General features: G+C 38.2%; 1 protein-coding gene across 1 annotated transcript in view; it reads left to right on the forward strand.

The window, feature by feature from the left end:
• Positions 1-27,314, forward strand: part of LOC124162370 (carbonic anhydrase-related protein 10-like) — a 629,252-nt gene that overhangs the window by 523,385 nt on the left and 78,553 nt on the right. The window contains exons 3-4 of the mRNA XM_046538883.1: positions 22,140-22,276; positions 23,410-23,601. Of these exons, the coding sequence (XP_046394839.1) occupies positions 22,140-22,276; positions 23,410-23,601 (329 nt within the window). The remainder of the gene's footprint in view (positions 1-22,139; positions 22,277-23,409; positions 23,602-27,314) is intronic.

Below are 27,314 nucleotides of genomic sequence, written 5' to 3' on the forward strand. Positions count from 1 at the left end.
ACATTGCATTCATCTCCACGCCGCGGATATTTTTGAAAGCCGATTAAAATACGACGGAAGTGCTAACAGAAATAAGCATTCTGTGGGATGTAATCGGGTCTCTTCTATTATTCCTCTAGATGAAGAGGATCCCAAAAGAAACATGGTCAGTAATTGAAAAGAATCTCGCATTCCACACTATTAGCCCGGGGGACGAGGTGGTGCATGCGATTTACCCTAAAATTTCAAAATGCAGGAGATTCGCGCTAATCCGAGCCAATGGGGTGTTTGCATAAAAATTTTTTGCACTTAAATATTTCTTCATCGTATAGAGGAAAGGAAGTAGATGAAGAAAACATAGGTTATAATGCAGTTAAATGGAGAAATATATTATTAAATGAGTAATAAAATCGCTAAAAAGCCAAGGAAATCAGCGGGAGAAGATACGGTTGGTGACGTCACTTGCCCGTAGTTACCGGTATGAGGCCTCATTGCGACTGGGAAAATTGTCAAAAACATGGTATTAGAGGTAAATTTTGATAAAGGAAATACAAATAATCTATCAAAAGTAGATGTATTTATGGTGGCGGAGTATTTGGAGGGAAATGACTGCTTCAGCATTCCGGAAGTTGGAGGAACGAAGGCACTTCGGTAAGTTACCTGATGATTTCATCTCCATAGTACAATGAAAGGTATGGAAAGCTGCCTTTTTATAGTCACCCTATAAGGCAATAGATCAGTTCCTTCAATGTGTGTGCCAGGATTGGCACAGTTCTGTTAACATTTTTACATGCATGGCCACATGATATGAAAAATTGATCCGCGAGCCTTTCAAAAGAATCATTTACCTTGATTTTCATGAGATTAAATACAATGTCTCTCTGGCCAAGTTTAGTGTATTTCATTATCAAAGACACTGCATGAGGAAACCACTCATCTGGCACGCCAATATACATTTTGGATTTCCTATTTACACAAGAGAGATTTGCTTCAGGGTCCTGAAATTCATGAGCAGACTCATCACTCTCAGATGAGCATGGCTCATATTCACTCCCACTGCCATTTTCCATACCCTCAGTCGTTGTGACAGACTCCAATTCCTCTTCATCCACAGCCCCACCTATTCTCTTCAGTGGATATGTCGACACATCTCTCTGTAACTTGATGGGTGATGTGGTAATGTTAAGTACTTCCTTTTTTGCCATATTGCAATTAATACCCTTACTCCTGTGAGAAACAGAAGTTTGGACACTAGCATCACTAAATGTCTTAGTAAGAGTCAATGGCTCATAGTTGGATGCAGCATTTCCACCCTCATGAGCTTCAGAGCAGTCTAGTTCTATGTCCACTGACTCCTCATCCAAATCATGACTGGTTATATGGGGAGGGATATGTTTATCAACTTAAAAGAAAAGCATATATTTTATGAGTTGTATAATTCAGGCAATAATTTGCAAGTAGCTGACATACATTTAACGAGACCCTTATCTCCATAGTACCAAGTAGATTTTTTTTTTAAATTTGAGTACCCGAGCAGCACCAAACTCTTCACTTCAAATTTTCAATAATCACTTGAGCTGATATGAAAATATTCAAACTCCTACTGGGCATAAAAGTATAGAATTAAATATATGATTAACAACATTTTATTTCACTTTCAAGCTTATTATTTTGCCCATTTTATTTCAGATATAATGGGGTTAGAATCCAAGTATAGCCAATAGTTAGAAGCCAAGAGTATGGATGCCACATTTTAATATGAAATATTTTTTCAGAAATATTAACTGTTCTGTTGTTATTAGACTTCAATGTTGCACAGGGGCGGATCCAGGATTTTGTTCAAGGGGGGGGGGGGGGCACAAGGATACCTCGTCATACAAAACGAACGAAATGATAATGGGACCGTATTAAAAATCTAGCACAATTTTAAGGGTCTGGGGGGGCACGCGCCCTCGTGCCCCCCCCCCCCCCCTGGATCCGCCTATGATGTGGCAGCATATCATATATTAGTCAATCTATACCTGTAGAACACATTTATATGTCTCTGTAACTGTTTCTATTTAGTGATTATCATTTATTTTATTCATTAATTAAAATATTAATTTATTTAAAAAGCAAATATAAACAATGCAGTCTACACTTAAAGTAGGTACCTATAAAGAGTTCCCATAATAAGACTGTAATATTCATCAATTCACATTGAGGCTACAAATATCTTTAGACCCAGCCTAGGGAGGGCTGCATATGTATAACTTACACTCAGTGCGTCTTCTATTAATCTCTGCTGAGTCCTCTTCATGGGTAATTTTCGGGTGGTTGACGCAAATGCTCTCTGCCGATCTTCCTGGTAGCCAAATACGTGGGGAAAAGCACATTTTTTCAATAGTTTATGCCCTCCTACCATTTTGCACCTCATGAAATTTCCCATGTCATCCTCCATCTATGAACAAAAGCATTACGTATATATTTTTAACTGTACATACCAAAATCATAGCTCAAACTGTTTACTTCTGATCTACTAGGTGCTTCTTCCAAGGTTTTCTTCGTCAACGATTTACATCCTTTGAATTGCAGTTTTTTGGAAGCATCTATTTTCCATTTCATTACGCTGGCTATTTTGTACGATTAATGGATGCATTCAGCAGATGTTAAAGGCTCTTCATCATGATTAATTTACGTGTCATATACATACATTAGCATCTCTTCAATAAGCGTCAGTAATAAGTATTAAAATACCTTAAAATGGTCCTCGCAGCAATAAAGGGTTGATTTCAGAGAGACATTGAAGTCCCTTCTTGCAGCTCTAAACCATTTCTTCCTCCGTTTCTCTTCCTTCGGAACCGCGAAAAACACTTTGCTAGGGTTCCTGCTGCTTGTATTTGTACACTCAGGTATAAAACACCATTTATATGCCGACATTGCGCACAGTTTATCTCTGACTTTCGTTCAAGAGAGCGCGTAGCCATTAACTACAGCATACCCGTACGGCAAGTACTCGAAGTTACGGGCACGTGACGTCACAGGCGGCCATGTTTATTTTTCTTGTTTTCGCGGACGTTCAAACCGGGTAATTTTTAACGCAGCCAGAAATGGTCAAAATTACCCTAAATTTAAGTTTAACACTAGAACTACCGATGGAGTCATTTTGACTCCTCGCCATTTTAATTTCTCTGCCCTGTCTAAAATTTTCCGAATACCGGGCTGAAATTCCGTGACTTTTATTCATTTTCGACACAGAATAAGGCTGTGCGATTAAAATAATTCTAGAAAATAAAATAGTGCACGTTTTTCAAAATTTACCTGTAACTACCAAAGGGAGTCATTTTGACTCCCTAATGTATTTTGCTTGTCTTTTCACCAAATAGTAATATTTATACAAGTTTTTATCTCTTCTTATGTCAATAATAATTAATATAAATCAATCAAAGGCTTAAATACACAATTATTTCCCTTTTGGCTCATATTTGCGAGACTTTGAAAGCATTTCTTATTTTACGGGTCTGTGTTTGGATCTACAAACTATGTGAATGTCCTGATATTATTTTACCTTGCGATAGAGTGGTGAATATGCAATTCATAGCATTTTCAAATCCATGTGTTTAGAATCCGTTGTGTCTGTCCCTCCTCCGTTACCCCTTCCTTCTCGCCGCCCACCTTTGCCGCCGCCCGCTAATACTGTGCATTGCGCTGCAGCACTTTTATTTCAGCCTTGACTGCGTGGAAGTTGATTTTCAAATATGAAACAGTACCTCTGATATACCGATTCCCCAGAAAAATTGATACACTGATGAACCAGGAAAATAAATCAGTAGAATGAAATAAAGTTACTGTCCTAGCACGTTCGGCTCTGACAGCGCTGGCTGCCGGGTGCCGCACAGGAAAACCGTGCGCTGTCCTTTGCATTAGTGAATCCAGTGAACTCTCGAGTGGACTGCAAAACTCCTATGAAGCAAGGATTTCATTTTTCCTGACTGGGAGTATGGCTAGAAGAAGTAGGCGAAAGCGTGAAGAAGTCCTATCTATGTTGCATTCTATACCGGAAGGTGAATCGGAACGCGAAACAAAAGATCATTTCGGCTGTGACGAAGTCGAGGATTTTATTCCTCAAAACGTTTCTAGTGAGTCTGAAGATTCAGACAAAACGCGTGCGAAATATAAGCATTAATTTACATTTACTTTCCCTTTCATGGGTAGTTACAAAAAAAAGGTATTATATACGATTATTTATCGTTTCGTTTATGCTGACTGACATAAAGCGATGTACAATTGTGGAACCACGCAGGCAAAATTACGAAGATTTTACACTTTCCGATGTGGAGCTAGTTGCATGTATAGCCATATTTTATGCCCGAGGAATACCAGGTACAAATGATTACTCTATTGAAAGTATTTGGTCAAACGACTGGGGAATACCATTTTCTACAACGAACGACTAGGTTTGTTAACATTTTGCAACGTCTAAGAGTTGATGAGAAATCTAATTGATTCCAGCGACTCAAAACTGTCAAGTTTTCCCTCTTTTCAATATTGTACAATAGATTCATAGAGAATTACATTGCTTGTTACAAACCTGGTCCGTACATTATAGTTGATGAACAACTTTTCCCAGTGTAATTAGGTATATTTCACTCTGTACATTCCTTATAATCCGGACAAATACGGCCATGAATATTGGCTACCTGTTGACAAGGAGAGCAAATATCTTGCAAATGCCTTCCCTTATGTTGGAAAAGGTAATTCACTTCATGCAGATTGCCGTTTAGCAGTACTGAAACCAATGCAACCATTTCTGAAAAAGGGCGAAATGTTACTGTATATAATTACTTTACCTCAGTCAAACTCGCTGAACAGCAAACAAATCCAGGGTACTAGAATTGTGGGAAAGGTAAATAAAAGAGAATAAAAGAACCAAAAGAGATGAAATCACATATATATACCACAAGAACGTCTACTCAGTGATAGCCTATCTACTCGTTGGAAAATACTCCCGACTTAGCAGGTGTTCATGGATAGTGTACTATGAGGCTACCTAAAACATTTCGCGCAAGACGTTTTAGAAAAAGCTCGCTACAGAGTTGGCTGATCCTCATGTTAGATGTAGATAAAAGCGTTGCGTGTCCAATGCCGCAGATTCTTCTGACGGGTTTCTGCAAAAAAATTATTTCCAGGCAAAACCAAAGTGCAAAAATAATCTATCAGTTGGGAATTGTAAGACCTGCCAAAAGTCTTTGTGTGGGCAATGAAAATGAACGACAATGCTTGAACTCTAAAGCACCTTAGACAAATGCGTGGCGTATCAACTGCATTTTTTTGCTTTAGTTAATTATCTTCCCAACTACCATGTAGCCTAAGTAATATTTTTGATCATTCAAACAATATGATAAAATGTGTTGAAAAGTCTACGTTTGCTGTTTTATCCAATTCCTCCATTATAATTCTATTAAAACAAAATAACATGTAAGAAAAAAGAATTTCAAAGCAACACTGTCGAATTTCGCATTTTAAAAAAATATATTTTTTTGTTAAAACGACGTCCGAAATATTGCAATTATTAACAAAAATGATAAACTAATGCAATCTATCAATAAAAACAGACATAAACAGCAAAAATAAACAATAATAAGGTAGGAGTCAAAATGACTCCATTCGGTAGTTCTAGGGGGGCTGTCAAGTCCGGTATTCCTAGTGTTAAATAGAATTTCCGTATCTAGGATGAAGTGAAGTTTCCGCATATATCGCTAAAAAAATCCATGCAAACACCCCATTGGCACTTAAACCTTGTTCGGGAATATTGATTGTCCGGTTTGACCGATATAATAGTGAAAAAATCTGTTTGAAGCGGTAGAACGAAAAGTCCCATCCGCCAATATCTCCTCGGAAGCCCTAATATCCAATTCCATTGCTCCCTCTTCTTGCAGGATATGCAAAACGGAGGATGCCTCGCGAAAGGAAATCTTCCGTCGCAGTTATACGAACGCATTATGAAGAGAATAGCGAAATAAGTATCGTCAATGATGGAAAAGAAACTCGTTCTGAAGATTGTTGTTCCGAGGAACGAGGTGGTGCATGCAATTATCGTGTTAATTTCTAAATATAGTGGAGTCATGATAATCCCAACTCGTTTAATCCAAAATCCATTAATACGAGCTATACACACGGATGACGAAGTAATGGGAAGTGTCGTATGTCGAACGCGCCAATGTAGTAGTGTGGTTCGTCGAAGGAAATAGTATAAAGATGGAAAAATGCGATTTTTCGAGAAATCGAATTTTAATCGAAATGAAAAGCTCGAATTTGAAACAAAAATCAAAATTTGAATCAACAGATCGATTTATCGAAATATCAACGGTTCCTTTTTATAAAAAAATACAGATATTACCAAAGTATGATTTTTATTTCATCGAAGCACACTCAAAATGCACATTTTAGTGATAGAAAAACATCTTCTAACATATGCTTGATATATTAATAGTAAAAATTTACAAAAAAAGGCACACTTAAGTTTTGGGATCACGGCTTGCAACTTTTCGACTCCACTAAGTTTTTTATAAAGGTCAACTGATAAAGATATTTTACTGATAATCGAGGGCATGCCTTTCCAATTTTACCGGCCTTAGACTAAAGTCTTTTACATTGTACTGACTGCTTTATTATAGGCGCTACTGAGATCAAACGAAATGGTCGGGACCGAAGTTGAAAAATCGAGTTGGGATCGAAAGTCGAAGATGGTTCGATATCGATTTCTTTGATATTTACTATTAAAACACGATTTTTTATTTTAATGGAAACATATTTTTCAATTACTGAGCAGGTTGAGCAATTCAACTATTTTGGCAGTACGTTAGAGGAAAACGGATACAGTAGTAAGGACATAAGGAAGAGAATCGCATTAGCGAAGGAGGAATGCATGAACAGGAAGGAGCATCTGAGAGGATCGTTGTGTAAGAGCTTAAAGAAAAGGTTAGTGAATAGTTTGATCTGGAGTGTAGCTCTCTACGGTGCGGAAACGAGGACACTGAGGAAAGAAGACGAGAGAAGATTGGAGGCATTCGAGATGTGGGTATGGAGAAGAATGGAGAGGGTGAAATGGACGGAGAGGAAAAGGAACGACGAAGTGCTGGATATGGTTGGCGAGGAGAGGCAGCTTTTAGATGAGATACGGAGGAGACAGAAGGTATGGATGGAGTTAGTGCTTAGCGGTGAGGGGATGTTGAAAATGGGGTTAGAGGGTAGAATGTTAGGGAAACGAGGGAGGGGAAGGAAAAGAATAGGATTTTTAGACAGATTGAAAGAGAGTAGGCCTTACAGTGAATTAAAGAAGGTAGTGCTGGAAGGAAAGGGAGGTTCCCAGCTCACTTCTTGAATACTCCATGAAAACCTGCCTTAATCGGTAGAATACTAGTAATAATAAAAAGTCGATTACAGTCTCGTCCTTTTGCACTGCATATGGGCGTGTGGCGCGTTAGTTATTGGTTTATCAGTCGTTGTTACAGTGCGCCTTTCGTATTAGGCGGATTTTTGGCTTTGTGGAACTCGAATGTATTATGAAATTTCACTTCCAAAATGGGCTCTTTGTCCCGCGGTCTAGCATTCTTATGAGTTACTTTTCAATTTAAATTTAAGGGTTCCGCGGCGTTTCTCAATATGACTCACGACTTTCGGGTGCTCCTTCGCGTTGCGTTTTCCATAGGTGACGACAGTTTCTTCAGCCATCCTGCAGGCGTCTTCAGGTCAGAAGAGGAGAAACTGTCGTCACCTATGGACAACACAACGCGGAGGGACGCCCAAAATTACGTTTTCATCTTCAACCGAGAGAAATTTTCGTCTTTTACGTGTTGATTTCCAGTATGGGTCATAATTTCTATAAAGCAGCAGTGTGATATCTGAAAATAATATTTGATATCGTGTTACAATTCATCTTGTAAAATTTCAGTACTGTAGAAAGAGTTAAAAAGGGAGTAGGCATCATCGATGTGAAAAAAATATGGTTTGGTACCTATTTGTTTATTAGTATTCACCTTTATGCAGAGGTCACGTAAAATCCAATTAGTATTAAAATGAATCATAATTTTGTTTTTTAATAACACTAGCTTCGATGAAGCTTTTTGATGTGGAAAACCACTGTTCTTTCAAAAAAAATATATAAATATCCATTATCAGAGGGACATGAATAGGTAATCACATTTTCTTAATTATTTCTACAGTCAACAATCAAGTGTAGAGGTAGTTGCTCTCATTAATCAAAATGTTTTAGCTTGACCTACATTTGTGGTTTTTCATCATGAAATTTTATACAAATGCCCCATTCTCCGCAATTTAATTAATGACTCCACTGCTGCGAGAAAAAATATATTTTCCAAAAATGGAATAGAAAGATATTTGAATTTAAAAAAATTAAGCGTAGTCCTCGAAGGCCTCCAAAAATGTATTTCGTGAGTTTTGGTGTAAATGAAGTCATTTTTATCCCATTGGTTAACACTGGATAAACTCGAGTTCATCATCAAACTCAAGAGTTCATGCAATTAAAGTAGTGATTATAGGGCCCTTGATATATATTGAGTTGAGTTGAGATTTGGTTTAATTGATTCGACAGAATGGTGTGTTAGCAACTTGCATCACTAATGAGAGAACTCAATGTCTAGTACTAGATGAAGAGGTTCATTAACAATAAGCCCTGTGTTGTACACAAAATGGTAAATCCTTATGTTATTTCCCGTAATTTCGTGCACCACTCACAAACCAGCTTTCATCGTAAACAATATCTTCCCATCCCATATGTCGTATATTCCATGCGACTTTGTTAGTTTAGCTGGCGTAATGTGTGCAGTTTAATCAAAATTGGTTAAATAAAATCACTCAATAATTCTGTTGAGACGAAAATCTGTCGAAAATTGCAGTTAAGTTAATATTACTTTGGAGCACGTGGTTAGCACTACATTGTAGAGAAGTCAGATGTTTAAATTCATGAGATTCTCTTTTAAAACATTTTCTTTGTGATTGTGGCCATAGAAGACGAGGTTTACTTAGTTTTTCTTTTTTAATTCAGTTCATCCTCCTACACTACGGCGGAGAAATATATTATTTCCTACGATTCTGATGGACACCGGTTTAAGCCATTCGAATATCTGCGTTTTTATCTTATTGTTTTTGGCTGAAACTTTGGGTAATCAAATCATACTTTTAGAAACGACATTATTTTTTGTAGTAATGCGATGAGATAACTTACCGTTGTGTGTATGTCATTTTTTAATGGGTTAAAAACGCATTTTCAGCCAATTTTATTTTTTATCTTACATTTTTTCTTGTAGAATCTCCCATTTTTTATTCTGTCACCTCACCCCTAAATTACCACTTCATGTAACTACATCTTTGTGTTTTAAAAAGTGAAATAATTTGGTTGAATAGGGATTAATTGTTAATTACCGTTTGCAGTTATAAAGAGAGTCTTGTAATTTTGATTTTTATAACCGCAGGAACTCAGTAGGTAAACCGCTGCAACTTTCTTCCTGAGTCATTATGATTTCACTGAACTAGAATGTAATACAGCTTTAACATACTAATAATTCGAATAGCACGAATACATGTTTTTAACCCATTCTTGTTTCGATGTTTTTCGAGTTATATAGTAAAACATTTTCCGGAAAAATAAAAAAATGAAGATTCATTAATATATGATAGTAATGATAACTGGTAACTATTCGGCAAAATACGTTAAAAGCGATGAAAAATTACTGCTGATTGGTCGTACTCCAGAAATATACTTTTTACATGCTTGTAAGCGGTAATTCATGATGATATTTGTTCTTTTCTTTGCGATATTAAAAATTTAACCGGTACAAGCGCCTTATTTACCCGTAGTAACCCGTTATGGCTAGCTACTGACCTTTCGTACGGGAGATGTAAGCCAAAGTTGTTTCTTAATTTTTATATAATAGAGCCTTAACCAGATAGGCTTGAACTATAGTCATTCAAGGCAATAAAATTATGTCAGAATCGTTGCAATGGCAGAGAAGCTCCACCACGTCCCTCTCCAGGATGCGTGTTAGTGATTGCACTGGTTATAAACCGTGCTGATTTACTCTTTACCGCTGAGAGTGTTATAGACGAACGATATCACCTCGGTGATAACGCGTAAATAATCTGAAAATTGACCGATAATCGGGTGATGATGAGAGGTTTAAGGCATTACCAGTACCTACCGGGAGTCGATATCCTTTTAACGAAGGTATAAGTGCTTTTTATTGAACGGTGAATTTTGCTCGGTAGCTCTATCGAAGGGGAAAATGCGAGGAGACGTGAGATGGATGCGATGATATATTTATAAGCGCCGGAGACAGGATGGATTGGCTAAGGTGTGAAGATAAAATTTGAGATAAGAGACGGGAGGGAGGATGGAGTAAACGATTAAGCGGTACTTGGGGTTCAAGGAAGAGGTTGGGGGAGGGGGGGGGGAGCGACAATCTGTGAAGAGATTGGGGAAGGGGGTTGGGATGACAGATAAAGTCTTTCTGGATGGGGTCGAAGATGGTCGATAGCTGCGGGATGCCGTTAGCGGTAGAAGGGAGTGCTTTTAATGGGAAGGGAAAAATTGGAGGTAGGAAGCCGCCGAAGGGTTGTATGTCAGAGGGAGTGGATCTAATTGGGGTGAAATGGCAAGACAGGTCGGCAGGGTCTACCACGCGGTGTTGACTTGGGGAGTCACCGAGGGTTTAATTTGGTTGGAGGCTGTGGTGTTGCTAGAAGAAAGTTTAGGCGATGAGATAGCACTGTTAATACTATTACAGTTAAAGGAAAATCAACCAGGATAAAGCACTAAACTTAAAAATAAAACTGTAAATTGAATGCAAAGGATATCCAAAGAAAAATACCTGATTTTATACCGTCTAGTTAACGCTAACCGTGGCCATATAGATGATATGAACTTCCAATTTTCCCGACGGTGGCTGAAAACTTTGGCAAAGAGTAAATAAGTCTTACTCCGTAGTTATGGTTAGCTTCTGCACAATATAAGGCTTAAAGCAAACCAAAACCATCAAGTAAAGTGGGATGCTGTTTTGCCTTATGGTTAGCGCTAACCACGCATTATAAAAGCGGGTTTTAGTGTCCAAAGAAGCATAAAACGGGGAAGGCTGGGACGTAATTGCGCGGTCCAAAACAAATAAATGTCGCGAATTTTATTCAATAAAAAAAGGTTCTGCCATCTTTAAAAGCATCCATTTAGGGTATGTAGCAAAATTAGGGTACTAGAAATATGCTTAATAAAATTTAAAGATTTTTAGGCTGATGACTTTTGCAACTGTTTCAGTCGGCAGTCTCGTCATTTTCGTGAAAATTAATTGGTTTTACCAAATTTTAATTAAATAACACTATTCATGTGCCCACACCTTAACACATAATCAGGTCCCTCACGTAGGAATAAGGTCTACAGGAAAATAAATTAAGACCTCAGAAAGAAGGATATGTGAGAAGGAAATCCTTAAAAAATCTCTCTGGGGGAAGGTAAAAATTAAGAGGTGCAGTTTTTCCAATCTTAAGGTTGCATTGCTTTTATTGATTTTTTTGGGCAGCAGATCATTTTGTGGAATACAATTTTCGTCAGCGGGCAGCGGATAACTGTCGAAAGTAGCAAAACACTGTCCTTAGAGAGGGCAATGAAATTCGGTAAATACAAATTGCTTTGGAGTGTAAATAGGCGATATGATGACACATTCATACCTGTTCGTACACAGCATTACGCTGGATTTTGGGTTTATTCTCTTGGCTTGTAGTTGCCTCACTGGTACGAGTGCTTTAAAAAAAAAAACAAATTCTCTCTCGGCTTTATGGGTGGTGTTTATTTTTATGTCTTCGGTCGAGGTCGTTAATATAATGAGGGCAGCAGTATCCTCCACTTGAAGCTCTTCTGTATTGACGTTCAGTTCAACAGGCGCTCTCGATTCGCGTTGGCGCTAATGGGAGGTCTTTGCTCATTGCAAATCAAATTTAAATATCTCTCTCTTTGTTATTTTTTCACGTATTCGTGTGCTAAAAATTCGACCATACTGTGCATTTATTATAAAGCAGATCAATTCCCTGTCTGTCTGTTTGTCCATTATATCTCATGTCTTCGGGGAATAGGATAGTTTCCTTCATCGAAGAAGGCGAAAGGCATTGATTGCGATTCGTTACCCACCGTTAGTGTATTCATAATAAAAAAATTATTTGGTTTTAGAAATCCCAGTTTAGACAAATGTTAATGGTCAATTTTAACCTCATTTGAAAAAGGCCAGATTGGCGGCCATGAGATGGCACTCCACGTGGCGTCACAGGGACCTAGATTCTATACGAGTAGATAGGAGTTTTACATCGTCTGAGATTACCAATGCATGCATGAGGCACAAAGCTCGGGGAATCATTTCTTAATAATCACCTATTAAAATTGCCTATGGTCGGAAAGTTTCCTTCGTTTGATAGGGTATTAATAATCCTTATTTAAGCCCAGCGCTACCTGCTAGCAGGGTACTCTACACTACCGCCATGCTCAGCAGCAAGCAGCCTGCATCGTAACGGCGTTCATAGCCTCGCACCAAGGTGGTCCTACACAGCAGCAGCCAGACGTCACACGGGCTTTTCCCAGCATTAACACTCAGCCGTCGCGTTTTCGCGCGCTTGACATTTTTCACTTTTCATTTATTCGCGAAAAATAGATATCGTCGTTTAAAAATCTAAAAGCGCGAAATATTTGCACTCCATGAGTAATAATCTTTCGATTTAGGCAATAAAAAAATAATAGGAAACCACACTATTACCTTGAAAAATTCCTCCTGTTGGTTAAGACTAAAAGATTGCAATTGCTAATTAGACTCCTCATCCTTACTGCCTTCATTGCGCGATTTTAATTAAGCAGTATAGCGCATTTTAGGAAGCAATTAAAATAGTTGGTATACTTACAGAAACATGGCAAGTAAGAGTACGGGTTTCGTTGTGAATTCTAGCGGGAATATTCATTTTCAGTGAATTCCTTCTCAGGAAAACCATATTACTGTAATAATAATAAACTTATCATTTTAAACTCGTCATTAAACTACAAAGGTGGTTGAAAATTCTAATAGAGACGTTTTACTCTCTTGGTTGAATGTAATGTTGTGAAAATGTAGATATGAATGACTATGACTGTGAGTTTTACCCTTAGGACTTGCTTTAAATTCGAATTTCAAACATCAATGCAATAAAAATATGATTTCAAACACTAGTACTTATTGTTTTTATTATTATTTTCATGAAATTTCGAAATTTTTCATGGATCCCCTTTTCTCTTTTGTACTTGTGTATAAATAAACAAGTTCGATATATTCCAGCGAGTAAATTGACGGATTTACTTGTTTAAGAAAACATCAAAATCACTCAGCCTTGAAATAGCGTTATGATACGTCTTTTAGTACATGTAGTATAAGCAATATGTAGTCACGTTGAGATAGTTGTGCAATAAGGGAAAGAATTGGGGCCATTCTTCTTCTCCCACGGATAAAACGTAAAATAATCACCTCTATATGTGAACTTTAGTTTGATGTTAGCCACAGCATTGATATTTGCTAAAATTCTTCCTTGAGTTCATTATTGCTAAAGAATGTTTATTTCCAGCTGTTTATTTTTATATTTCATTCGAATTTCGGTGTTAAAGTTAGAGGTACGTGGCTGGAAACGCATGTACGTACTGCTATTTGTCTTTTTTTACTGTATTGGGGCCGGCTCTAAAGTTAGTATATCCGGCGATGAAACTCTTGTCTAATGTCATACCTCTTACATCATTGTTTTGGAAGTGGATTGCAGACTAGGTGTTGTCTAACTTTTTTAATTCTTCTTTATAATTTTGCAACGGATATACAACAGAAAATCTTAAAACTGATAGCTCGATGCTTATTCATTAAGGCATGGTTGAAATAATATTTATACCTCAAGTTAAATATCATTTTATATTATTTGTACGTATAACGTATATTCTCGTTGTTACAATCCATGATGCTTCTAGTGACGATTGCAACTAAACTGGTCGCTGCATATCGAGACATCGAGGAATGCCAGACACATGTGGGTATTAAGGCCAAGACCAACAAGTAAAATGCTTCTGAAATGTTGGCACCATTTATCTCGATAATTTCCAGCTTATTTAATTCATCCGCGACTGGAAATGAATTTATTTGGTATTCGCAGCAAAAATGTTTCATGTGATTTCCACTCATTAGCCATTTATTCCATCTCACGTGCTGTTTGTTTTACTGATGGACAGCTGCAATGAGGCGAAAATAAAGATCGCTCCATTGAAAACTCCCGGAGCTGAGGTACAACGATGCATAACTTCAGTATCGCGGAAAACTCATGTGCATTCGGACTGCCGCAGACATCTGAGTCTTATATTTTTCTGGGTTGATTAGTTTTTCATAATTGGGGAGAGATTGAATTAAGTCTCACTGAATTGATATCTTCTTATACATATGTTTCACTTGTCGAGTGCTTAAAACTTTTAAATTGTTGCTGCGTTAATTCCCTTCGAACTGAGTAGGGCACGTGATAAATTAAGAAAACATAAAAAGTACGTATGATATCTTTTATTGGATTCACAGTTTAAAATACATTCATTCACAGTAAATCTACCGGAGTGACGCTTAACACACAAGTAATGTCTGTGTATAAGGATGATATGAGAAGCCAGACGCTTGAGTGGATAAAGTCGGGATCAGCAAAAAAAAGAGCTACTCGAATTTTGGAATCGAATTCACGTCTATTTACTTAGATTCATAGATAATTCTAGTTTCAATTTTTATGGGTTTAGTTGCCCTTCAGTTTAATGTGGTTATGATGAAGCCATGAGTAAAATTAAGTCAGAATCGATAATGAATAAAAACCTTGTGATCATAAAACATATTTGCAGCTTTGTAGCGTAAGACTGTCTCTTAATGACCTCAAATCCCACAACAAACCATGTTTTGTGTAGAAAAAACTCCCGTAACGGGAACCAAATCTTATGCTAAGCAAATTTTAAAAACTAAAGTAAAATACCACTAACGAAAAGATATTAGTATAGAAACTGAATGTTCTCAAGTCCTACAACTAACCATTTTTCGTATCGAATAATCTTCACATAAACTAAGTCATTCCCATGATAAAAAAATTATAAATAAAGCAAAGTACCATTTATGAAAAAATATTACGAAAGAAACGGTAATTTAAAAAAGAAATGAGACGCCTCGAATTCGAATTGTTCTCGAATTTTAAAGGCATATTTTTTTAATGATCCTAGTCACATATTCTAGTACCGCTCTTTTACCGTGCTTAATTCCAGTTCTCCCGTCTAATGGGAGGAAATTGCAACGCCGAGACTAGTTGTTCTCGCTGTCCATTCTGCTCTCGCGGAGTAAGGTTGAGGGGCATTCATAAGGAACATGCAGTTTCTCGCAACTTTACGCCATAATTGATATGGTAAATTATTCGACGAGACGTTTCAAGGGCTATTTTACGCGTTTGTTCTTTCGTCGGAGGGGGCACTTCTGGATCCGCAAACACATTGAAATTGCGAGTCTCCACTCGACAACCTCGCATTAGGCTGCATAAACTCTCAATCTTTGGCGTGCGCCCCGTCGGGAGCATGTAACGACCGCTAGCTTCGGGGGCCGTTGGTCGATGTTCTTTTCTTTCCAGAGGACGACGTTTACTGTCGAGTTACAGTCCGGCAAACGAGGGAAAGGGCAACGAGCCTCCTCCTAGTGATAAAAAATTTACTATCGTGGTCAAGGGCGGTAGGCAAAATTGCAGACGGGGATGACCGATCGGAAGAAATGTTCTGACGTGAAAACTAGGAGAGGAGGATTGCACATCCACTCGTGCCGCACTATCGACTACCAGCGCGGGTACGAAATGGTCTTGTTTCGCGATGCATCCATATTAATCTCTCGTTTTATTTCCAGTAGCTCAGCAGTTCAATAATTCTTTCTGAATTTCTTCGAAACTTGATTCAGTAGGCGAAGTAGATGTCTTATTTCCTTAAAAAATGTATTCATCTAAATTTGGCTCTGTCGGACCCATGCTTGATAAACATGTATGAATTTGATATTTAAGGGAAAAAAATGAATTTTATGCCATAGAAAAAGACAGTGCTAGCGATAGTTCCTCTATTTCTCGTCCGACAACCCTTCAACAACACTTTTGAAGAATCATAGCATTACTGTCCCCCATTCATTCCCTGATTTCTTTCCGCTATTCACTACAATAAAAATGTATTGTAACTCTTAATTATTAGATGCAGATGTTGATTCTATGGCCGAACACTGTGTATTTGTACATGCTCAGTCTCTTGATTATGCATTTCTGTTTCATTTGCATTTTTTGCTATTTTTTTCTATATTTTTGAGGCAAAATGTTTCAGCTTGTACGTTCAATAACTCACACAATTTTGTAGATAAAGGGTCATCATCATCATTGGACAACAATCCTAAGATTGATGTCTCCATTGCGCTCTCCGATAAGCTAGTCTTTTTATTGTGACGTAATTCTTCTCTTTTACATCCTTTTTAACCTTTCCTATGTAACTCACCCGGGGCCGTCGCTTGCCCTTCTTTCCTTCCTCCTGTCCTTCTACGATTGTTTTCATCAGGCAATCATGCCTCATTATGTGGCCGACTAAGCTGTCCCGTCTTCTCCTCTTATTATTTAAAGAATTCTCTTGGCACAACTCGATCGGCCATATCTTGAAGCATGAGGGCCCGATGAAAACAGTCATCAAGGTAAAAATGGATGGTAATAATTACAAAAGAAGGCCTCATATATAAATATGGAGCTGGCAAAGAAGGGTGTGAAAGAGAAGAAATAAGTAGGTGTGAAAGATTTTGTAATAGGAAAATTGAGTGGACACCAGCGTCAATCCAGTCTTAAGATTGATTGATCACTGATCAGTGGTGATTATATTTATCTAATTCCACTCTAATGCATAGCTTCCCTTTTTTTCAAGAGCTGGATTTTTCTTGATATTTTTAGAGGAAATTACACGTTAAGATACGCAAAATTATATTGGTTATTCTTGTGATACGTATGTCTTAGCAGAAATATATTACTCCGAAAATAAAATACAAAATTGATTTTAAAAATAACTTGGTTTAAGATGCAACAAACCTTATTTCATATAAAATGATGCTTTTTAAAATTTTGTCACCATTTTGTGAGTGAATGGAAATATAAAATCAAGCGAAAGAAATGCACTTGAAAACAATTTTCATATGGTGGGCAGAAAATTTACTTTTTTTAATGATCAAATTTGGTTAGTGCGAGAAAGTAGCCAACTCGTATCAAGGTCTCACAGATCCAAAATATTTTTCTAAAAGGGGTACTTTTAACCACTGCCTCCCGAGGTCAAAAGTTTAGTATTTTGCGAAAACTCTTTTCTCGAGAAAAACACCTATGTAGAAGAAATCACGAACACTAACCTCATTTTGCCCATAACCAATGATGAGCTTATTATTCAAGACTATTTGACGAAGTTTAAAGATTATCTGATGATTTTTATGGTTTTGTGACGGGTGAGAATTATCTACAAATGTCGAGTGAATGCAACTGACGTACATCCAAAATGTATGGATTCATGTACTACTACTTCAAATTTTACCTATTTGAAGCCGAATTCGAAGAAAATTAACTTGTTTTTCACATATTATACTCAATACTATTGTTAAGAGTTCATCGCCTATATCAGTCCTGTAAAAGCTGTTAAGAGTCAACTTCTGTAGTTGACGCCATAAACTCGGCTTTACGTTCTCGTTCGCTATTTTAGGATCGAACCTCTCAATGAAATAAATGATCTCTGTAAAAAGGATCGCGTAGAAGGTGGAGCAAAGAAGAAAGAGGAGGAAGGGAGATAAGGAGGGAGACGGGGACAGGTTGGATAAGGGGGCATGCGGGGTTGATGACTGGGTGGGAGGGGGAAGATATTATTTACTTCCTCAGTAGGATTTTGTGTTGAGAGACTGGCGTGAGAGGTCGAATGGCTCTCTGGAAGTGGGATGGGTGCATTTGACCACCGAAGTAGAGAGAGATAGTCGTCCCCGCTGCGGAGGCTTTCCTCGATGGGGAATAATAAGCAAGAGCGTGTTTAGAATCTGCGCAAAGTTTATGGCTCTTGCCAAGGGCAAGGAGACTGCTTAGAGGAGGCCCAATTTCATGCCATACCAGGCAGATTAAAATGCGCGGAAAGTGGCAACATATTTAGATGATATCGAGGATGGCTGCGGATATCAATCAATGTTGAGTAGTATTTTGTGGAACTATAAACCTGGCTACTTGACAGTAGCCGTTTCAAAAGATTAGGAAATGCGAGTGTAATTTTGAAGTGTGTAATACACCAAAGTATGAAGTTCGCTATGAAAAAATATTTGACTTAGGCGGGATTCGAACCCGGATCTCCCGATTGCCGGTCAGGTGTGTTCTACCACCAAGCCGGGATGGGTTTTACCGAACATCCCGAAGTTCCGCGAGGATGATCCAGGTTCGGAGCCCGCCTAAGTCAAATATTTTTTCATGGCGAACTTCATCCTTTGGTACATTTAACTTTGCACCCGTGCGCGTGACTGCGTACAAAGTCACTTGTTCCTGCAGTGCTTTGAAGCTCCAATTTCAATGCACTTCGATTTTAATCTTGAACATGGAAGGATATCATAAATGATTGTGGTAGATATTTTTCAGCAAAGAGCATAGAATAGGGAAAAAGCATTAGAGCATAGAGTTAAATTCGTAGATGCGTGGCGGGAAAAGGACCTCTTCGCATGTAGCATGTCAACTGTCTAGAACAATCAAGGGTTAAGTTTTAAAGGCCTCTGATTGTTACCAAATTGTAGTCATCTTTTTGATTTACTCTCATCGTTCAACGTTACTTGTCCCCGTTCTCTGTCCCCCAACACCACTAACATGATTGAGATGATCGCGTCACGAGCAGGAAAATTTCACACCTTCGCTCGTTCAGACTTTAACCCATTATGGAGACCACTTACAGCATGTTGGTCACTATTGCCTCAGAGGTTGATTATATTTTTTCTCTCTCTCTCTCTCTCTCTCTCTCTCTCTAGATTTATCGCGGTTGCAATGCAGATAATATTGCCTTAAGAAAGAGGAAGCGCGTAATTGCGTGTTTCTCGTGATCAATTCGGTCACGTCCCCCGTGGTCGCATGCGACGTTACGTAAATATGACACGCATGCCAAGCGTGGTCTCGCATTACGATCATCTTTTGTTCCACATTGATCGCAGTGCTGTGGGCTAAAGTCGGAAAAGCAGTTCAAAATCTCGTAAACGTTTTACCGAGCTAAGAAGTTGAAGCTTCGCTTGAGCACTCTCAAGTCATTTTTACATGACGTGCAGCAATTAATTTATTCTTTTGCCCGCACGTTATCTACATATGATGGGTCAAAATCAGTCAAATTTCACGAAATATGCTCACCTTAAATTCTTTTCTTTAAATTACATATAGGTATTATCAGGTGTAGCCAGCCAGGCACATTAAACCAATAATATGTCACCCGTAGAGGTTACCAATTGGTTACTTGGATGGATATCGTATTCTACAATTTATTGCAATAAATTTTAGAAGGTACTGAAGTATCCAGTTGAGTACTTAAGTACTCGCACCAGTACTTATGTAATAAAGACTGAAACAGCCGAAGTAGCTTTGAATACTTACGTATTTATCTCAACCGTTTTCAACGTTTCTAATATGCGGTTGAGATAACTAAATAAGTTTGGAAAATTACTACGGTTGATTCCATCTTGTTACCACGAACTTCCACTAAGTAAACTTGTCGAAAATCGATGGGAATTATGTAATCAGTTTTTTGAGGAGTATTCAAGCATTTATCCGATTATCAAAATACAATATTTTCAATTTAGTCTCAAAGAAGCGATGAATAGTTTGTTTTTTTTTTCTCACGTCTTACCTGGGCTCAATATGTGCTTCCCACTATGATAATCAAGAATTGCTCTTTTTCGTACTGCCTATACTTTATAAGGTCTAATATGAGAATTTTTCATATGGTAAGGTTTGTAAGCTAAAGGGGGTACTTGATAATGCTTATGGAGTTTTACACGGCTTGGTGTTAAAATATCCGATGTTTCATCGTTTTCGACGGAGATTTCTTTAGGACTGATAAGAACGCACCTGTGACGTTGCTGACTGATTGATAGCCGCGTGAATACTTGAATGGACAGTCTTTTCTCCTCCTTCACCAAAAACAAAAAATACCTGGCGCTTTATCCACCCTTCATTTCATGCACCGCATACGGAAAGGCGTTCACGCCTTATGTCAAATTTTTTAGCGTAACCTCTGGTGCCAGCCAAGTAAATGACTCGGTAGCAGATTGGGAAATGAAGTTACCTTCATCTTGATGGGTGTTATTTCTCAAACCCTCGGTGGAGATAGCGGCAGAAGAAGGTGAGAAAAGTGGTCCCCGTGCCGAACACTTGAGGAGTACTTCGGTGTTTGGACGTTAATGGCCCACTCTTGTTTTTACGGCCTTTTAAACCCGTGCCGTAATGACGTGGTGCTGAGGAGAATTCGAAACGGCTGAAAACTCATTTCAGAGGAGGAAATGATTGTGGCAATCGTGATTTTTCTTGAAAAGGATGTGGAGCTGATGTAAAAGTCGATTTTTAAACCGAATATCTGCCCAAATTTTGAGAAAGTTAGCGTTGCCGCAAAATTGATTGCAAAGATGTAATGTGTAGCGTGTGTTAACGAATTATGAGGTTAGTCGTAATTTTAGGCAGATTTAACGTTGTTATTTCTAATTTTTTACTAGCTTTAGATAGAATATGCACTTATTTGCTTGTGTCAAAAATCGCCAAGCGAAAGTAAAAGGTAAAATAGCTTAATGGGTATTGACATTCACTTCTGATTAAAATGAGAAATTGGTACTGCCATAAATAATCCACTCTACGAGAAGGCTGACTGAATATAAAACTTGGAATTGGAGTATTGTCACTCATATTCTCATTGAATTTTAATGGATGATTTAACGTAATTCGAAGTGAGATACAAAATGGGGGTGTCCTTAGCAAATACTGACAACTTTGGGAGTTAAACAGAATCTTCATTTTAACAATTGTAAAATAGGAAGTAGGCAAATATGAAATAGTTATTCTGTTTGATGCTGGAATCGATTTGCATTTTATATCATATTTCCTACACTTTTTTCCTACCTTTTGTCATCTAGAAGTTTTTTCAAAACAAAGATGTTTTCTCAGTATGAAATCCAATTGAAATTTTTGTGGAAATCATAGAGTAAAAAATATAATTAAATAAAATATAATTAATACGAATAAAATATAAATAAATTATATAAATACTGAATATCAAAAAGCTAGGAGTGCTTTCTTAATATGTGATTCTGTTATATAAAGAGAGTAAATTTTACAGTCCTTTCACGTGAAAGCAATTCATTGGGAGTAAAAACAACATTCCTAAAATACTTGGAGGTAAAGAAATTATGCATTCTGAATAGCTGTTGCCCAATCGTATTTTTTCCATATACAGTGGAACTTGGTTATAACGGCATCGGCTGTAACGTCAACTCGGGTTTAACGTCACATTTTATACAGACCAGCCAAAATTGAACATTTTATGTTGTACGAAAACCCGTTTATATCGTCGACAAATATTGCGACGATCGGGTATGGCGTCAAAAATTTTGCGATTCTTAAGTTGCAAAAGTGCTTCACTGCTGCACTGCTTCAACACTCAGCGCGCTTCAAGACGTTTGTTGCACAACGGAGAGAATTTATGTTTCTGAAAGGACCGTTCAAGAGAAGATCACAGATTTTTTTGGACAGTAAAGTAAGGTTTTTTTTAGGCTATAAAATATTTAATTGTGAATATCATTTTTTACTAACGTTTTTTTACTATACATATTCCAATGTACGAGTACATTTCAATAAACAGTGTTGTACATAGCAGAACATTTGCGTCTTTACTTTGTCCTCTCACTCAGATTAAAGGCTGCTTTTTTTATAACGTCACTCGGATATAACGTTAAAAATCTTCTGGTCCCTTTGATGACGTTATAACCAAGTTCCACTGTATATATTTCTACTTCAATTTTAAAGCCTCGATGGTTTCCTGATGCTAAATTATGATTTTCTTACATCATCAGGTCCGGCTTTCTGGGGCCTTATCAACCCTGAGTGGTCGCTATGCAACAAGGGACGGCGCCAGTCACCAGTGAATTTGGAGCCCAGCAAGCTGTTATATGACCCAAATCTCCGACTCTTGCACATAGACAAATACAGGGTAAGTAGGTTATATCATTTGACGTTGCTACAATACTAACATATGGTATATTGACATACAAGGGCCAAGATAAGACTATTAAATTTACCAAAGTTAATTAACAGAAATTTGATGCAAACCACGCTTTCTTTTACGGCTTTACATTTCCTTCTGGAAAAAATAGCATCATTTTAGTACTTTTAACCTGAATGAAGTAAATATGTATTCATAACATTTTAGAAATTAGCAAGACTGTAGCAAATCAACATGCTACCAGATTTACCTCACAAAATGTTTAGGTAATTATTTTTGATAGACCGAATTACATATACTATGTGTATATCAATCTTGAATCCCTTAATACGATAATCGAAAATCTGTCATAGTTATTATTCATGCGAGTTTGAAACGCTCCACAAACATGATGCTCTGTGCGCAGTTATCCAAGCGGGTAAAGATATGCTATTATTTAAAAAATATTCAATTTAGGTTTGCAAATACCAGGGTTTTAAATCTGTTTCGTAAAGATTAATTGAGTAACTGCCTTGTATTTGAATCATGGCATCCCGATTTCCGGTCAGGTATACCACTATTCACAGAAATAAACATTGACAACGTAAATGGTGACATGACGGGCCCCTGAAAAGGTTGGTAAACCTTCGATTCTCCATCAAGTCACGTGAATTTTTCGGCGAAAATTTCTTACTTCCGTGTATATATATATTTTTTTAGGATGCTTGATTTTTCCTGCAGAATATTTTCCTAGGAAAATGGCTGTATTTTCTTCCGTTTCGCGCTCTCTCGACCAGAAGTGTGCAGTTTTTTTCACGAATCCCTCGTTTTTATGCCTATGTTGTTATCTTAGAATTTTCAGGGTTTGTAGAGTAGCATTTCTGTTGATAACTGCCAATGCCTAAAAGTAAAAATCTTAGAGAATGACGAGGTAAAATTTTTAAGTTTGAAAAGTTAAAATTTTTAATATACCTACTGTACTTTGTGTACCCTGAAACCGCTTTAAACGTTAAAAAAAAGTTTTAAACGAGGTATTAGCTGGGAAAATAGACAGGTTCTCTGGAAGTGGTTATTCCTCTAAAGGTATAATTTTTATCCTTCCCTACCTGCATTGCTACCTGTGGACTTCAACTACCATGCAGATCCATGGGCTGATCACCAACACAGGACACAGCGTGGTGTTTACCGTGGACAACACGACGACGCGACACGTGAACATCACTGGCGGTCCCCTCTCCTACCGATACCAGTTCCACGAGATCCACGTGCACTTCGGGCTGAGGGACGACGCGGGATCCGAACACACGGTCAACGGGTACGCGTTCCCCGCTGAGGTGAGTTTCTCTATGCACTCCAGGCACAACCTTTTCCTTAGTTGGTCTTTTTTTGATGACGGATTACTAATGCTATCACGTTGATATGTTCAGGGTAGACACAGTTAAACATTTTCTTGCATCTCAAATTAACAAAATACCCCATCTGAGAAAATATTTTAAAAGTAAAGTATCAAATTTGACATACAGACAACGTTCTGCTTCATCCTCCTCAGTCTAGAAGTCTACTTATACCCCGGTCAAAATAGACATTGACCCTTGCATAAATTGCCAACAAGCTGAAAATTTCCAGGAACGTTAGGAATACCACTCTAATGAAATCCTGAAAAGTCCCCATCGATCCAGTGTGTGCAAAAATTTTTATTCAAGGCCAAAGGTCACAAAAATAGGTTTTTTGGATTTTTCGGCCAAACGGTTAGTTTTACGATAAAAATTGGCCAGTTTAAAATTGTAGAGCAGTTAATTTTCTACAAAATTGCCGCTTTACCTTTTTCTCTAAGATTTGTCATTTCTCAGTTAGAGCCATTCGAGCAATACGCGTGTTGCGTGTCCAATAATGTTCAGAGAGCGCAATAATATAGTTTGCATATTACTGAGAATACAGTAACGGGTTATTTCGAATGGCTCTATCTCAGAAATGATAAATTCTAGAGAAAAAAGTGTAATGACAATTTTGTAGAAAATTAACTGCTCTACAATTTTAAAATGGCCAATTTTTATCGTAAAACTAACCGTTTGGCCGAAAAATCCAAAAAACCCATTTTTGTGACCTTTGGCCTTGAATAAAAATTTTTGCACACACGGGATCGATGGGGACTTTTCTGGATTTCATTAAAGTGGTATTCCTAGCGTTCCTGGAAATTTTTAGCTTGTTGGCAATTTATGCAAGGGTACCCCCTTTATTTGGGCTAATTTGACCGGGCTATTAGGTGGTCATCATTTTACTTTTTTTCTGGGTGACTAAAATAAAATAAAATTATGACGCGGGATCTATTCGCTTGAAAATTTTCTTTCAATCCATTGAACAGAGTCAGTTAGCGAGTTACTATTATCTTGCGTATCTAGCTCTGACTCTCGCTTTAAACGGCTGACGATTAATTCAGGTAGTAGTTCTTGAATGACAAATGAAATTCCGCCAAGGACGTGTAAATTGTTCTTATGCAATGACTGAATAATTTGGCGTACATGTTTTCAAAAGAAATAAGTAAAAAGATAGGTCTTAAAAAGTGGAGGTGAAATAAACTAAAAATGGTAATCTAGGGCCTCTAGATAAAATTAGCCGCGCGAAATTGAACAAAATGTTTTAATTGGTGCCCATGATCCGTGTAGTAGAAAGTGAAGTAGTTTTGACTCAAGGACTCTAGCTTCATGTATACTTCTTGAATGTTCCATCAGCAGTTTTCTCGTAAATTATTCAGGCAGTAGCAACCCAAATTCTGGCTCATAATACTGGATTGCGTTTGGCAAGCTAAGATTCTTTAAATATAATTATTATTTATGCAATTCTATCCGAAAGGGTTTCAACCCTTAACTACACTCTTTTTTTTACACTCCTCCATAACCCTCTCGCCTTTTCTTCGTGCATTATAGTGAAAAATGAAAAGAGTCATTAAATTTAATGGTCATAATAGTTTTTATAAAAGTTAAAAACATATTCTATTAAATTACTCTTATTTTTCTGTCTTTGTGAGAATTAAATGCGATAGAAATTAAAATTTCGCAACGTAAAAACGAACGATAAATATAGTCATAACCAGATGATGTGTCTCATCAGGCCCATCACGCGATCTTGATTTTGCCAATTTTATCTCGGTCGCTTGCTCAGAATCCGAAAATTGTCTCTTTCCATATTTATTCCGAAGTGCACACCTTGAGGTGACGCAAATGGGATGCGTGATGAACATTCGAGGCGCTCGGGATGCCTAGTGAGCGGAGGTGACGAAGGAAAACGTGTTTGACTTGATAAAGATGGCTCCGCGGTTCGTCATGGGAGGAAACACTGCGGGTGGGAAAATGCACTATTTAGGCCTCCGCAGTAGCTAGACGGCGGATGTAATTCAAATGGGATTAGGAGAGAGCGCGCTTTGGGAAAAGGAAGGTAACCGTGGGGCGGCGGCAGTCCTACGAAACGACGCGACACCGTGGGTGACTCGGAAAGAAGCGAAATGAGGCGAGTTTAAAGGACTTTTATCCCCGTGAGCGCGCGCGAGAGTTGGTAGGTACGTACAAGAAGTTAACCCGAGGTCGAGGAAAGGATCCGTGATTAGCCGGAAAGATTTTCGGAGAGATGGGATCGGCGCGAAGAATTTATGCAGCGGAGTCAAGAGGTGAAGCGAGGTGGGGTGGCTTTAGAAACGGCGGGGGGGGGGGGGGGGGGGTTATTCTCGTCTTGTGCGGAAAGGTGACAGGCAAAGCGGAAAAGTCTGTCGGTGTTGGGAAGTGGGAAGAGTCGGGAGGAAGCCTCGTAGACAGACATTATTCCATTTGCATGGCCTCCGAGGCAAGTAAGTGGGACACTGTGTGTGGCTCTGGGCGGAAGTTTAGAGAAGAGGTTGTCTGGGGTGTGGAGTCGAAGGTGGGAATTGTGGGTGTGGGGAAGGGGGATATGGAGGAGTGGGGAAAGTGAGGCCCTGATGAAAATTTAAAGCGGAAGTTTCGGCAGGGTAACAGGCAGTGGGAATGGAGGAAGTGTATAGAACGGAGGTGATGGAGCCACGCTGGGGGGGGGGGGGGAGGTTCAACCTTTACAGATGTCATGGAAATTTCAAAATGTATGCGTACTATTCTATTTTTACTCCATCAACTAACGCCAAAATACAGTTTATTGCATCTTCCTTTGACTTTCTGGAACGATGACAGCAGCAGAGAAGTCAAGAGAGAAGTCATTCGAAATGTGGTGCTACAAAATAATGATGGAGATGAAATATATTGACCGTGGAAGCAGCGAGAGAGTGCTAAGAAGAGTGGGAGAAAAGAGAAGTCTTCTAAAAACTTAAGCAGAAGACGGGGCAACTTAGTTGGCCACATTTTGAGGCATGATGGCCTGATGAAGACAATCGTTGAAGTACAAGTGGAAGGGAAGAAGGGCAAGGGACGGCCCTGAATGACTTACATTGGACAGGCTATAAATGATGTATAAGAGAAGAAATACGTCACTATGAAAAGACTAGAGGATAGGAGAGATGAATGGAGAGCTGCACCAAACCAATCCTAGGATAGTTAACTAATAATCATGATGCATCTTTCTTCAATATAAGTTCAACCGATTCAGACTCCTCCGACATATTGTGGACAAGTACTACAATCTTTCATTTCAATTTCTTCGTTATAATCATCATTACTCAACTATGATAGCAATAATAAGACAGAGTAATCAATCGTCTGGCCAATCGTCCGCTCATCTAGTATCTACTATTAAGGCTACTAGATGAGCGGATTTGATTCGGTGGGCGATTTTTGAGCGCTTTTGCAGTGGACGTATCGATATAGGAGTGTAAAGAAAAGGTTAGTTAACAGGGTTAGTTATTGACAACGTTTTAGGGGGTTATCGACGCACAAAATATGTATCGTTGCCTTATTTCTTCAGGAGTGGAGATAAAACTACTGGCCTCTTATCCGAGCTGTGACGTGGGTACACCCAAAAGAGAATGCCGCTAGTTAATAGGGATTTCTTTTTTATTTTTCTGATGCAAAGTCCTACACTCTTTTCAGGA

This window comes from Ischnura elegans, chromosome 7 (assembly GCF_921293095.1).
Source record: "Ischnura elegans chromosome 7, ioIscEleg1.1, whole genome shotgun sequence".
NCBI classification, from domain to species: domain Eukaryota; kingdom Metazoa; phylum Arthropoda; class Insecta; order Odonata; family Coenagrionidae; genus Ischnura; species Ischnura elegans.